This window comes from Cetorhinus maximus, unplaced genomic scaffold (assembly GCF_964194155.1).
Source record: "Cetorhinus maximus unplaced genomic scaffold, sCetMax3.hap1.1 HAP1_SCAFFOLD_1438, whole genome shotgun sequence".
Classification (NCBI taxonomy): Eukaryota; Metazoa; Chordata; class Chondrichthyes; order Lamniformes; family Cetorhinidae; genus Cetorhinus; species Cetorhinus maximus.
The window spans coordinates 27,601-42,484 of NW_027597379.1; the positions used below are offsets into that span (position 1 = coordinate 27,601).

The 14,884-nt window shown below is 52.0% G+C and overlaps 1 protein-coding gene across 1 annotated transcript in view; it reads left to right on the top strand.

Moving 5' to 3' along the window:
• The window catches only part of LOC144676224 (basal cell adhesion molecule-like), a 37,445-nt gene extending 23,196 nt beyond the window's left edge, over window positions 1-14,249 (top strand). Inside the window, exons 9-11 of the mRNA XM_078536713.1 lie at window positions 2,702-2,846; window positions 7,077-7,191; window positions 13,790-14,249. Coding sequence (XP_078392839.1) covers window positions 2,702-2,846; window positions 7,077-7,191; window positions 13,790-13,795 — 266 coding nt within the window. The 3' untranslated portion in view covers window positions 13,796-14,249. The remainder of the gene's footprint in view (window positions 1-2,701; window positions 2,847-7,076; window positions 7,192-13,789) is intronic.
• Window positions 14,250-14,884: the final 635 nt, after the last annotated feature.

Here is a 14,884-nt window from a genome sequence, read left to right on the forward strand (position 1 = left end):
TCTGGGACTGCAGTGTGTCAGCATCCTGGCCCTGGTTTAGGTTGGAGCTCCTTGTCTCCCTGATCCCTGTCCACCTGTAACTTTCTGCTCTCTTCCTTTCTGCTGCACCCAGTGGACTCTGTTAAGAAGTCAGGTAAGACGGCACCGAAACAGGCCATTCGGCTCATCCAGACCATGCTGGCGCTTACGATCCTCTCCAGCCTCCTCCCACCTTTCCCCCATCTGAATCTACCCATCGTAACCCTCTATTCGCTTCTCCCTCAGATGCAGGTCTAACGTTCCCCCCTTAAACGTATCCATCCCTATTCACCTCAACCACTCCCTCTGGCCACCAGTTCCACATTCTCCCCCCTCCCCTCCGTCTCTCCGGGTAAAGACGTTTCTCCTGAATTCCCGATCGGATTTATTAGTGACTCCCTTACGCTGATGGCCTCTGGCTCTGCTCTTCCCCGCGGGAGGGAACCCGGGCTCTGTATCCGCTCGATCAAAACCTTTCCTCGTTTTAAAGGTCAGTTTAATGTTAGGTCGCCCCCTCAGCTCTCTCTTCTTACCAGGAGTAAGCAGAGACAGCCTGTCAACCCTTTCCTGATGCGTTTACCCCGGCATTCCTGGGATCACCCTGGTAAATTCTCCCCGTGCCCTCTCCTGTGCCCCCTGTATGCCCTTTACAATACGGTGGCCAGGCCGGGACACGGTTCTCTCCATGTGGTCTACCCAAGATTCGATACAGGTTTAACACAGTTTCCCTACTCTCCCACCCCCTTATCCCCTGTCGAGGTAAATCCTGGGATCAGCTCACTTTATTTACAGCCTTGTTAACCTGTGGCGCAACTTTTAATAACTGGTGTATTTGTACAGCCAGATTCCACTGTCCCTCTCTGCACCATCCAGCCTCTCACTCCCAGGTAATAAGTGACCTGCCTGTCCCCCCTCCCAGAGGGTATCGCCTCACGTTCACCGGTGTTAAACTTCGTGTGCCAACGCGTTGCCCGCTCCCCAAAGTTCATTCATGTCCTCCTGTAACTTATTGCACAGTTTTGACCACCCCACCCCCCTTCCCCACAACCCCACGTCCGCCCCCTCCCGCTAAATTTGGTGTCATCCGCAAATTTAGAGATTGTTGATTTTTGATTCCAAAATCCAAATTGTTGTTGTAAATGGTAGTTCCCTGCACGGGTCCTCATGGATCCTTTTGCCGCTCTGAGCACCTCCCCTCCACTCCCACACCCCCTCCCCTACCCTTCTCTGCCTCAAAGCCACCTCACAGCCCATTCTGCCTCTTTACAGCTCTCCATCCTGAGGCCACTGGCTCTCCTGCCTTACACATATTCATAAACTGGCCGGAGACCCAATCCATAGACATTCAGAGCACACAAAAGACCACTTGGACCATCCTATCATTGCTGCATCATCGCTGAAAGCACTCCTGAACTAATCCCACTGTCCCGCTCTTTCCCCATGTCCCTGTATCAATCCCAAACTAATCCCACTGTCCCGCTCTTTCCCCATGTCCCTGTATCAATCCCAAACTAATCCCACTGTCCCGCTCTTTCCCCATGTCCCTGTATCAATCCCAAACTAATCCCACTGTCCTGCTCTTTCCCCATGTCCCTGTATCAATCCCAAACTAATCCCACTGTCCTGCTCTTTCCCCATGTCCCTGTATCAATCCCAAACTAATCCCACTGTCCTGCTCTTTCCCCATGTCCCTGTATCAATCAGAAACTAATCCCACTGCCCCGCTCTCTCCCCACAGCCCTGTATCAATCAGAAACTAATCCCACTGCCCCGCTCTCTCCCCATATCCCTGTATCAATCCCAAACTAATCCCACTGCCCCACTCTCTCCCCATAGCCCTGTATCAATCCCAAACTAATCCCACTGCCCCACTCTCTCCCCATAGCCCTGTATCAATCCCAAACTAAACCCACTGCCTCACTCTCTCCCCATAGCCCTGTATCAATCCCCAAACTAATCCCACTGCCCCGCTCTCTCCCCATAGCCCTGTATCAATCCCCAAACTAATCCCACTGCCCCACTCTCTCCCCATAGCCCTGTATCAATCCCCAAACTAATCCCACTGCCCCGCTCTCTCCCCATAGCCCTGTATCAATCCCAAACTAATCCCACTGCCTCACTCTCTCCCCATAGCCCTATATCAATCCCCAAACTAATCCCACTGTCCCGCTCTCTCCCCATGTCCCTGTATCAATCCCATTTGCCTGGGCCTTAAACTCTGGAATTCACTTCCTGAACCCCTCCGCCCCTCTCTCTCTCTCTCTCTCTTCCTTTAAGACGCTCTTTAAAACCGACCTCTGTGACCGAGCTTTTGGTCGCCTGCCCCTGATATCTTTCCATGCCGGCTCGGGGTCAGTCAAGTTGCGTCTAATCTCTGCTCCCGTGAAGCGCCTGGGGATGTGACAGGTGCTATGTCGACGCAGGCGGTGGGCAGAAAAAGCCACGGCAGGCGAACCGTCCCCAGGCGCCCCTCGTCGTTGCCCGGGCTTCAGACCACTGGCATCTCGGGCCTTCGGTAACCTCCCGCTGGCCTCAGCCCCGGTTGGGCCTCGGGGCCTATTCCACGCCCTCCCCCAACCCCCACCACCCCCCCACCCCGAACCCATTCCCCGGGGAGGACGGGACCTGTTGCTGACTCCTCCGCTCCCTCAACACCCCCTTTCTCTCTTTTTCCCCTCCGCAGAGAACCACGATCTGCAAGGTGGCGGGGGAGGGGCGGTGATCGCTGTGGTGGTATGTGTCCTGTTACTGCTCCTGGTGGTCGCCATCTTGTACTGCCTGCACAAGAAGGGGAAACTCCCCTGTGGAAAACCTGGGAAGAAGGACACGTGAGTAGACGAGGGCTGGGGAGAGGGTTATGCCGCGGTGGGGGGGGTGGGGGCGCTGGGGAGGTGGGGGGAGGAGGGAGAGGGGCCAAACCAGGCAAAGGAGAGCCTGCCCGGCCACCATTTTGGACCGGCCCTTCCTCAATGGAGATAATGGAGACATTTTGAGGGAGCGGCAAAAGGGGGAGGCGGAAGGTACGGGTGCTGGGGGCCCCGGCGTGCTCTGGGTCGGATGGAGAGTGAAACAGGAAACGCTTTAGATTTGTCTTTGCAAAGGGGGAGGCTCGTGAGAAATATTCACTTCCGTTTCACTGAGGCCTAACGGAAAGGACTGGCCCAGGGGCGAAAATCAGGGCCTAGGTGTGATGGTGATCATGGTCGAATAGTCACTGTCCGCACATGACGTTTACCCCCTGTAACCAAATGGTTGATGTCAATGGGTTTGGAATACTCTCTCTTGAGCTGTCTCTCTCTCGCCTCTGGGTCAAAAGAACATTGGTTTGAGTGCCACTCCATAGAACCATAAAGCACTACAGCACAGAAAACAGGCCATTCAGCCCTTCTAGTCTGTGCCGAAATATTATTCCGCTAGTCCGGTTGACCTGCACCTAGTCCATAACCCTCCAGACCTCTCCCATCCATGTATCTATCTAATTTATTCTTAAAACTTAAGAGTGAGCCCGCATTTACCACGTCAGATGGTAGCTCGTTCCACACTCTCACCACTCTCTGAGTGAAGAAGTTCCCCCTAATGTTCCCCCTAAACCTTTCCCCTTTCACCCTAAAGCCATGTCCTCTCGTGTTTATTTCTCCTAATCTAAGTGGAAAGAGCCTACTCGCATTTACTCTGTCTATACCCCTCACAATTTTGTAAACTTCTATCAAATCTCCCCTCATTCTTCTACGCTCCAAGGAATAAAGTCCTAACCTTTTTAATCTTTCCCTGTAACTCAACTCCTTAAGACCCGGCAACATCCTAGTAAATCTTCTCTGCACTCTCTCAATCTTACTGATATCCTTCCTGTAGTTAGGCGACCAGAACTGCACACAATACTCCAAAGTTGGCCTCACCGATGTCTTATACAACCTCACCATAACATCCCAACTCCTATTCTCAATACTTTGATTTATGAAGGCCAGTATGCCAAAAGCTTTCTTTACAACCTTGTCTACCTGTGACGCCACTTTCAGGGAATTATGTATCTGAACTCCCAGATCCCTTTGTTCCTCCGCACTCCTCAGTGCCCTACCATTTACTCAAGAGGTTTGACCCCAATTATCCAGTCCAACAGTCCTACTGCCAGGAATGGCAGAGCACTGCAACATTAAAAGGCTATTACCGAGGGAGTGCTGCAATGTCAGAGGGTCAGTACTGAGGGAGTGCTGCACTGTCAGAGGGTCAGTACTGAGGGAGCGCTGCACTGTCGGAGGGTCAGTACTGAGGGAGTGCTGCACTGTCAGAGGGTGAGTACTGAGGGAGCACTGCACTGTCGGAGGGTCAGTACTGAGGGAGTGCTGCACTGTCAGAGAGTGAGTACTGAGGGAATGCTGCACTGTCCGAGGGTCAGTACTGAGGGAGCGCTGCACTGTCAGAGGGTCAGTACTGAGGGAGTGCTGCACTGTCAGAGGGTGAGACTTGAGGGAGTGCTGCACTGTCGGAGAGTCAGTACTGAGGGAGTGCCGCACTGTCGGAGGGTCAGTACTGAGGGAGTGCTGCACTGTCAGAGAGTGAGTACTGAGGGAGCGCTGCACTGTCGGAGGGTCAGTACTGAGGGAGTGCCGCACTGTCGGAGGGTCAGTACTGAGGGAGTGCTGCACTGTCAGAGAGTGAGTACTGAGGGAGTGCTGCAGTGTCAGAGGGTCAGTCCTGAGGGAGGGCTGCAGTGTCGGAGGGTCAGTACTGGGGGAGTGCTGCACTGTCGGAGGGTCAGTCCTGAGGGAGAGCTGCACTGAGGACAGGAAAGGAAGACAGCGTGGGAGAGTGGAGAGTGACCGGGTGAGAGGAGGAGAGCTGGGGGCAGAGGGAGAGAGCTGAGGTGGAAGTGCGGGTGCGAATGGGGCTGGGAGTGTGAGAATGACAGAGAGAAAGAAGGGGAGAATGAGAGAAATGATGATGAAGGGAGTGAATGGGAGTGGGAGGGAGGGGGGAACAGCGAGGGAAAACTGGCACCAAGGGAATAAGAGACAGGAAGAGGGGGAGACAGAGAGAAGGAGGGGGTGAGTGAGAAGAAGGGAGAGAGAGGGTGACTGAGAGGAGGGAGTGACTGCGAGGCGGATGCGGTGAGAGAGGGTGACTGAGAGGAGGAGGGGGAGACGAGGGCTGTGAAGATTTCTGATTCTGCCCTGGAGGGAAGAGCTGTCTTACTCGATATGGGAAAATGATGTCCCTTGCTGACTGTGAGAACAGATCGGGAAATGACGAGGAAAATTAAGTTTGTGCAGGTGTGGCAAGGTCTTTGATGCTGCATTCGATCAAATTAATGAGTCTTGGAGGGACTCATTAGCAGAGCAGGGGAATCGAGGAGGCCAATCCCAGCACAGCCCAAACACTGTCCTAATGTTTATTTAATGATGTTGCCTAATTAAGAGAAACCGTCTAAAGCAAGATCCAGGGTCCCCGGAGAGGAGAATCAGCGGTGAGGTTGTTCCGTTCCTCAGCATCTGTCTCTTCAGTTTTACACACTGTATTGCCTCGCTCAGAGATCTGACCGACCCGCAGCTCTGCATCGCTGCTGCCCTTCAATATCACGCCTGGCATTTCAGGGAGGCAGGCTGTTCCACTGCAGCGGCATTGCAGCTGACTTTGACCCCGCTCCTGTCTGCCAACAACAGCATTTATATTGCACCGTTCATGTTGTAAAAGAGTTCCACGGTTCTTCAAGGGGGAGGTGAGAGGGGGGGATGATTACCAAAGAGAAATTTTGGACCCTAGTCATGTAAGGAGATGTTAGGGCAGGAGACCCAAGGGTCGGTTGAAGAAGTAGGATTTCAAGGGCTCGCTTCAAGGAGTAGAGAGAGAGAGAGGGAGAATTCCAGAGCTCAGGGCCCCCAGGCAGCTGAAGGCACGGCCGCCAATGATGGAGCGATGAGAATCGGGGATGGTCAAGAGGCCTGAATTGGATGACAGCAGAGATTCCGGAGGATTGTAGGGGCTGGAGGAGGTTACAGAGATAGGGAGTGTTGTAGAGGCTGGAGGAGGTTACAGAGATAGGGAGGGTTGTAGGGGCTGAAGGAGGTTACAGAGATAGGTAGGGTTGTGGGGGCTGGAGGAGGTCACAGAGATAGGTAGGGTTGTGGGGGCTGAAGGAGGTTACAGAGATAGGGAGGTTTGTAGGGACTGGAGGAGGTTACAGAGATAGGTAGGGTTGTGGGGGCTGGAGGAGGTTACAGAGATAGGGAGGGTTGTAGGGGCTGGAGGAGGTTACAGAGATAGGTAGGGTTGTGGGGGCTGGAGGAGGTTACAGAGATAGGGTGAATTAGGGTGAAAGTGAAATAGTTTGAAAGGCACAGCACTGTAGTGCAACCACATCAACTCTTCAGGATTTCCTATCCCGACCATTCAGCCCTCCCCCACTTGATCAGGTCTTGCCCAGTCTGCGCCTCACCCGCCATGTTCCATGTCCTTCACCATCAACAATCCATCAATCCCAGTTTTGACATTTTCAATCCCCCCACCCCCCTCCCAGCCTGGCTGTTTTTTTCGGAGGGCGGGGTGTTGGGGGATGGGGTGAGAGAGTTCCAGATTCCCACTCCCCTGTGTGTGAAGATGTGATCCCTGACATCACCACCCCTGGGCGGCCTGGCTCGAGTTTGAAGGTTCTCCCCTCCCCACTTGCTCTGGACTCCCCACCTGACCACCCTTCACCTTCTGTACTTGAGGGAACACAGTCTGGCCTGTGCAACCTGTAATCTGACTCTCTTTGCCCCAGATATCGCTCCGGTGAATCTGTACTCCCTCCCCAACCCCCCGTACTCCCCACCCCCAACCCCCTTGCAATGCCAAAACCAGCCTTGCACCACAAGGGCAATACATCCTTCCTGAGGTGTGGTGCCCAGAGGTGAAGGTGGGTAACTCCAGATGTGCGTCTGGTCAGAGCCGTAGCTGACCCGGACAGTGATCTGGACACTCGATTCGGGGGATGGGCTGTAAGGAGACGAGATTTCGGGAACGGATTTCGGGGAAAGGCAGGAAGCGCCTGGACCAACCCCCCCGCTCCTCTTTCGCTTTTCCAGGGTTCACACGGAGGTCAAAAACGATGACATTGTCGTGGAGATGAAGACGGGCCAGCAGGCCGAGGCCTCGGGGCTTCTGGGGTTGAACGGAGACAAGAGGCACGCTGGAGATAGGGTGAGTCACCATGACAACCAGGCCCCGTAGGCCCCGACCGAAATATGAACCATCTGCCCTTCTGACATGAGGGAGACCCTCCAGTGTAGAGTCAGAGGGACATTGGAGCACAGAAGGAGACCATTTTGCCCATTTATCCATGTTGGCCCTCTGTAGAGGGGCCCAATCAGTCCCACGCCCCACTCATTTCTGATAGGGGAGGGGTTCTGGAGGGGCTGGAGGAGGTTACAGAGATAGGGAGGGTTGTAGGGGCTGGAGGAGGTTACAGAGATAGGGAGGGTTGTAGGGGCTGGAGGAGGTTACAGAGATAGGGAGGGTTGTAGGGGCTGGAGGAGGTTACAGAGTTAGGGAGGGTTGTAGCGGTTGGAGGAGGTTACAGAGATAGGGAGGGTTGTAGGGGCTGGAGGAGGTTACAGAGTTAGGGAGGGTTGTAGGGGTTGGAGGAGGTTACAGAGTTAGGGAGGGTTGTCAGGGCTGGAGGAGGTTACAGAGATAGGGAGGGTTGTAGGGACTCGAGGAGGTTACAGAGATAGGGAGGGCTGGAGGAGGATACAGAGATAGGGAGGGTTGTCGGGGCTGGAGGAGGTTACAGAGATAGGGAGGGTTGTAGGTGCTGGAGGAGGTTACAGAGATAAGGAGGGTTGTAGGGGCTGGAGGAGTTTACAGAGATATGGAGGGCTGGAAGAGGTTACAGAGGTAGTGAGGGTTGTCGGGGCTGGAGGAGGTTACAGAGATGGAGAGGGTTGTAGGGGCTGGAGGCGATTACAGAGATAGGGAGGGTTGTAGGGTTGGAGGAGGTTACAGAGATAGGGAGGGGTGTAGGGGCTTGAGGAGGTTACAGAGATAGGGAGGGTTGTAGGGTTGGAGGAGGTTACAGAAATAGGGAGGGCTGGAGGAGGTTACAGAGATAGGGAGGGCTGTAGGGGCTGGAGGAGGTTACAGAGATAGGGAGGGTTGTAGGGACTGGAGGAGGTTACACATAGGGAGGGTTGTAGGGACTGGAGGAGTTTACAGAGATAGGGAGGGTCGTAGGGACTGGAGGAGGTTACAGAGATAGGGAGGGTATAGGAAACTGAGGAGTTTGAACTGACTGAATCTGTTGCTATAGGAGATGATTTTTCTATCGCAGGACCCTCCAGTGGACCCTCTTGCGCGGTCAGTCCTGTATCATGCTGCCTTGAGCCATTCCTCGGTAGTAGCCAATTTCCTGTCGAGTTTCTTGTGGGTCAGCTGGTCATGGACATCCTGGAGATTCACCTTTAATTCACCTCTAAGACAATCCTAGAAAATGAGTAATCCTGGATTGACCACTGTTCCCGATGCCCAAATATCAGACTGTGTGTTTGTGGGGGCGGCTGGGGGACTGGTGATGGCTTGGGAGGGTCGTGGAGTGCACATTTAACTCAATGGGAATAGGAGTAGGAGGAGGCCATTCAGCCCCTCAAACCTGCTGCCCCCCCCATTTGATTTGGCCAAGGCTGATCATCTACCTCAAGTCTAATTTCCAGCCCTATTCCTCAATTGCCTTAGTGTCCAATAATCGATCTCAGCCTTGAGTATATTCAATGACTGAGCGTCCGCGGCTCTCTGGGGGAGCATATTTCAAAGTTTCACAGCCCTCCGAGTGAAGGGATTTCTCCTCACCTCAGCCCAAAATGCCGGACCCCTTATCCTGAGACTGTGATCCCGTGTTCTAGCCTCTCCAGCTGGGGTTGGGTGGGTGGGAAACAGCCTCTCAGCATCTACCCTGTCAAACCTCTCCGACTTAGTGTGTTTCAATGAGATAACCGATCATTCTCCTAAACTCCAGATGAGTAACTCACCTCCTGACTCCCCAAAGCCTGTCCACCATCTCCAAGGCACAAGCCAGGAGTGTAATGGAATACTCCCCACTTGCCTGGATGAGTGCAGCTCCCACAACACTCAAGAAGCTCGACACTGTCCAGGACAAAGCAGCCGCTTGATTGGCACCACATTGTTATGGTCCCAGCTGAGGTTACCCTGGACAAACCTGATCCCAGGGTAGAACCCAGCCAGATAGATCCTCACTTTTATTTGTTTGTTTAGATATGTGGAGAGTGGTTACTGAACAGAGTCACAGGAGTCAACTGATGAACTTTTAACAAAAGAATAGAACATTTATTAAACAAGAGAAAGTACAATACTCCTTTACCCACAACTATAGAAACATAGAAAAATAGAAACTAGGAGTAGGTCATTCGGCCCTTTGAGCCTGCTCCGCCATTCAATATGATCATGGCTGATCCTCTATCTCAACGCCATACTCCAGCTCTCTTCCCATACCCCATAACGCCTTTAGAGCCTAGCAATCTAACTATTTCCTTCCTAAATATATTCAGTGACTTGGCCTCCACAGCCTCTGTGGTAAAGAATTCCTCAGGTTCACCACCCTCTGAGTGAAGAAGTTTCTCCTCATCTCAGTCCTAAATGGCCGACCCCATATCCTCAGATTGTGACCCCTTGTTCTAGACCCTCCAGTAGAGGAAACATCATCCCTGCATCCAGTCTGTCCAGCCCTGTCAGAATTTTATACCTTTCAATGAGGTCTCTTCTCATTCTTCTAAACTCCAGTGAATACAGACCTAGTTGGCCCAATCTCTCCTCATATGGCAATCCTGCCATCCCAGGAATCAGCCTGGTGAACCTTCACTGCATTACCTTTACAGATACATACAGGTTTGTAAGGATAACACAAGTTACAAAAGCTCTCTGATACTCTAATGCACACAGTAAGTACACAGTCCACGTACCAATAGGCACCCTGTGCTCAGACACACCACACACTGAAACCAAGTGACAGATGCCACCTCAGCCAAGTGCAATGGATCTCTCATCAACCCCCGCCCCAGACACTTGACACACCGTGAGTCAGCCAGTCTCGCTGAACTCCATGTTTCACACAAAGGTTTCCAATCTCCACTCTCCAAGAACGCGCTCTGGAATCTTCTCCCAAATGATGCTTCCTCTCGGACGCCTTCCACAAGGGTCCACCTCCAGGGTTTCGAACTCTTCTTCCGATGTTCCTGTTCTCTGGATTGCCACGTGCATTTGAGCTTCCTTCCACTCACTCTCTCTCAAACACTCAGCCGTGTCAACAGTACACCACTACTTCACATGCCCATAGGAAAGAGTTACAGACCGTCGGCTGTCCCCTGGGAACTTCTGGCTTTTTGCCTGCCTATATTGCTTTAAATCTGTGTCCTGCAGCTTGCTCCCTTTAAGCTTGAAGCTTGGAGCTTTCGTCCCTGCTCCTTACTTTCACTTCCAAAGAACAGGATCTTTTCCCAGATTCCCGCCCTTGTCCTTTGGCTAGAGTGCCCCCTTGGGTCCTTTCCTGTTCCACTCCCCTGGAATTAGGGACTTTCTTCTTTAGTTTCTGGAACCTGCTCCTGCAGTTCCTTCTCCTGTGTCCAGCTTCTCCTGGCAGCTGGCTTCAATTTTAGTTTGAGACTTGCTATCCAGCCACTGCTGTCTAGCCTCTCTGGAATCCTGGCTTCAGTTGAATCAAACTGCCATTTTTTAGTTTCCTCTGTCTCTGTCAGGCCTCCTGTTGCTAGGCAACAGCACAGTTTTTTTTTTCTACCTTGTTTGTTTTAACTTCCCTTCGAGAGTCGTAAAACCTTTATTAAAATGGAGGCATCTTTTGAAGTGAAGTGAAACTAAAACTCAATTCCTTTTCTTAACACACAGATTACAGAAATACAAATCAAACTTAAACTTAGAGGTATAACTTATTCCTAATGCACCCAAATATACATATAACTTATTTAAACTATCTCTATTTCCTAACATCATTCACAAACATTCACTCCCTCTACCACCGACGCACAGTAGCAGCAGTGTGTGTACCATCTACAAGATGCACTGCAGGAACTCACCAAGGCTCCTTAGGCAGCATCTTCCAAACCCACGACCGCTACCATCTAGAAGGACAGGGCAGCAGACACATGGGAACACTACCAACTGGAAGTTCCCCTCCCAGTCACTCACCATCCTGACTTGGAAACATATCGGCCGTTCCTTCATTGTCGCTGGGTCAAAATCCTGGAGCTCCCTCCCTAACAGCACTGTGGGTGTACCTACACCAGAGGGACTGCAGCGGCTCAAGAAGGCAGCTCACCCACCACCTTCTCAAGGGGAAAATGGGATGGGCAATAAATGCTGGGCCCAGCCAGCGACCCCCACACCCCCATGAACGAATATTAAAAAAAGGTAATATAGACACAATTTACTCAGCCTCTCATCGTGGGACAACCCCCTTACCCCAGGGAACAATCTAGTGAACCTTCACTGTACCGCCTCCAATGCAGGTGTATCCTTCCTTAAATATGGAGAGCCAAACTGCGCCCAATACTCCAAATGTGGCCTCACCAAAGCCCCTGTACAATAGTCGCTCGCCTTCTTTCTATAATCTCACCCCCTTGCAATAAAGGCCAACTTGTCTTCCTAACTGCTTGCTTGCACGTTCACTTTCTGCGGTTGATGTACAAGGGCCCCCAAATCCTTCTGAATGCCAAGGTTTAATAATCTCTCACCTTTCCAAAAAGAAAACAAACTCTACTTTCCTATTCCTCCCGCCAGAGTGAATAGCTTCACCTTTCCCCACGTTATACTCCATCTGCCACCTTGTTGCCCACTCACTTCACCTGGCTGTACCCCTATGCAGACTCTTTGTATCCTCCTCACAGCTTATGTACCCACCCAGCTTTGTATTGTCAGTGAACCTAGATGCCCTCCACTCAGTTCCCTTATCTAAGCTATTGATAATGGTTACAAATAATTGAGGGTCCCAATGCTGATTCTTGAGGTACTCCCACTGGTTAAATCCTGCCACCCTGAATATGGCCTGTTGATCTATCCCGCTCTCTCTTTTCTGCCTGTTGACCGATCCTCAATCTGTGACAAGGTATTGTACCAGGAGGTCAAGGGTTCAAGTCCCACTCCAGAGACTTGAGTGCTTAGGCCAGGCGAGTACTGAGGGATGGACCTGCTGGAGGTGCCACGTTTAACATGAGGTGTTAAACCAAGGCCCCAATTGCCCTCTCAGGTGGGCCTAGAGGATCACATGGTGCTATTTGGGAGAAGAGCGGGAGGGTGTTGGGGTGGGTGGGTTCGATGAGGAGTTCCGCAGGTGGGCGGGAGTTCATCCCAGTGCCCTGGAGTCAATATTTCTCACTCGACCAACATCTCAAAAACAGATGATCCGGCCATTAACACGTTGCTGTTTGTGGGAGCTTGCTGTGCACAAATTGGCTGCCGCGTTTCTGACATTGCAACAGTGACCACGCTTCACTTGCACTTCATTGGCTGTGAAGCAACTTTGAGATGTCTCGAGGTTACGAAAGGCACTCAGAGTGAGGCAAGTCCTTCTGTGTGAGCGTGGGTGTGTGTATATGTGAGCGAGAGTATGTGTGAGAAAGTTATTCTGAGTGTGCGCGTGTGAGTGTTCTTATGTCAGTGTGCGCATGTGAGTGATTGTGAGAGAGTGAGATTGAGTGCGTTTGTATGTGAATGTGCATGAATGTATGTGCTAATGTGTGAGAGTGTATGCGAGTGCTTGAATGTGTGAGTGTATGTGTGCAAGTGTGAGTGGATGTGAGAGTGCGAATGTCTATGAATGCGTGTTTGTGTGTGAGTGAGTGAGTGCGTGCAGGCATGTGTGTGAGAATGTGTATGAATGTGTGAGAGTGAGTGCATGCGAGCAGGTGTGAGTAGGTGTGATTGCGAATGTGTATGAGTGTGTCTGTTTGTGTGTGTGAGTGGGTGTGTGCGAGCATGTGTGCATGTGAGTGGGTGAGTGCCTGAGAACGTGTATGAGTGTGTATGTTTGTGAGTGTGAGTGCGAGTAGGTGTGAGTGTGTTTGTGAGTGGGTGTGAGAGTGTGAGTGTGTTTGTGAGTGGGTGTGAGAGTGTGAGTGTGTTTGTGAGTGGGTGTGAGAGTGTGAGTGTGTTTGTGAGTGGGTGTGAGAGTGTGAGTGTGTTTGTGAGTGGGTGAGAGAGTGTGAGTGTGTTTGTGAGTGGGTGTGAGAGTGTGAGTGTGTTTGTGAGTGGGTGTGAGAGTGTGAGTATGTTTGTGAGTGGGTGTGAGAGTGTGAGTGTGTTTGTGAGTGGGTGTGAGAGTGTGAGTGTGTTTGTGAGTGGGTGTGAGAGTGTGAGTGTGTTTGTGAGTGGGTGTGAGAGTGTGAGTGTGTTTGTGAGTGGGTGTGAGAGTGTGAGTGTGTTTGTGAGTGGGTGTGAGGGTGCTAACCTGGAAATACCCACAATGGGGCTACTTTACTGAGTAGAAAGCTTGTACCACATGGTCATTCAGTCGGCGGGGGAGCTGGACGATTGTGTCTGGGGTGGGTGGGGGAAATGGGCATGGCTGGGTTATTCTGGCCTGGGTTATCCTGTGTTTATTCTGGCCTGGGTTACCCTGTGTTTATTCTGGCCTGGGTTACCCTGTGTTTATTCTGGCCTGGGTTATCCTGGGTTTATTCTGGCCTGGGTTTACTCTGGGTGTTTTCCCGGGTCTGTGTTACCCTGGTTTGGATGTTCACTCCCTGTCTTTGTTCCTTTCTCCCCCCACCCCACCCAGTGTTAAATTGGAATCTGAAGATCAATGTCTCGGAGGGAAGATTGACAAGGACGACGATGATGATGAACAGACTGAGAGATGGAGGAGAAGATGTTGAATCTGCTGGTGCGCTTGTATCACCTTGGCCATCGTGAAGCAGCTTCCCCACCGCTCGTTGACGTGGAGGGCCGGGACATTCAATCTCCTCTTATTTTGCGGATATAATATAGGGCGAATGAATTGAGTCGGTACTCGTTATAACAAACACAGCTTCCTGCTCAGCTCCTGTCACCACTTCCCCTCGCGTCTCTGCTCTCTCCCGTGACCACCGTCACCTTTGGAAAAACGCACCTCACCTGAATTGGCTGAAAGCCTAGGCCTTTCTTGGATGGGGCAAGGCCTCGTCGCCGTTTCCATGGTTACGCTTCCGTCCCATTGACCCCGGGTGGCTATAATGCTCCCTCGACCTTTGCCCTTTATCACCACACAAGCCCCCACCGCCCCCCCCCCGCCAACCCCGGCAGCCATGTTTGAGGCCGGAGCTTCCCAAGGGTTGGGAGTTGGTGCCAGTGACGGTAGCCCTGACCTTTCACCTCTGGTTCTCACTCACACCCAGGTAGCCGGGGGGCACTACACTACACCCTCATTCTCCACCTGTAGTCACAAACGGGGAGAGTCAGGGTGAACTGGCCCCTAAATTGATAATAAATATAAGTGGAGCAAGGCCTCAGGATCTGTGCCACTTGAAGTGGAAGGGAGCCTGGAGCCCCCAGTGGGTGGAGGTAGGTTTTTAATTTGACCCTTGTGGGTGGAAGGTTGACTCTGTAGAGCAAACACCCATTACACAAAGAGCCCAGTTCGATCGATTCCAAAGTCAGATTGAAAATCTATCCCATTCTATATAGATCTTTACTCTGTACCCCGTGCTGTACCTGTCCTGGGAGTGTTTGATGGGGACAGTGTAGAGGGAGCTTTACTCTGTATCTAACCCCGTGCTGTACCTGTCCTGGGAGTGTTTGATGGGGACAGTGTAGAGGGAGCTTTACTCTGTATCTAACCCCGTGCTGTACCTGTCCTGGGAGTGTTTGATGGGGACAGTGTAGAGGGAGATTTACT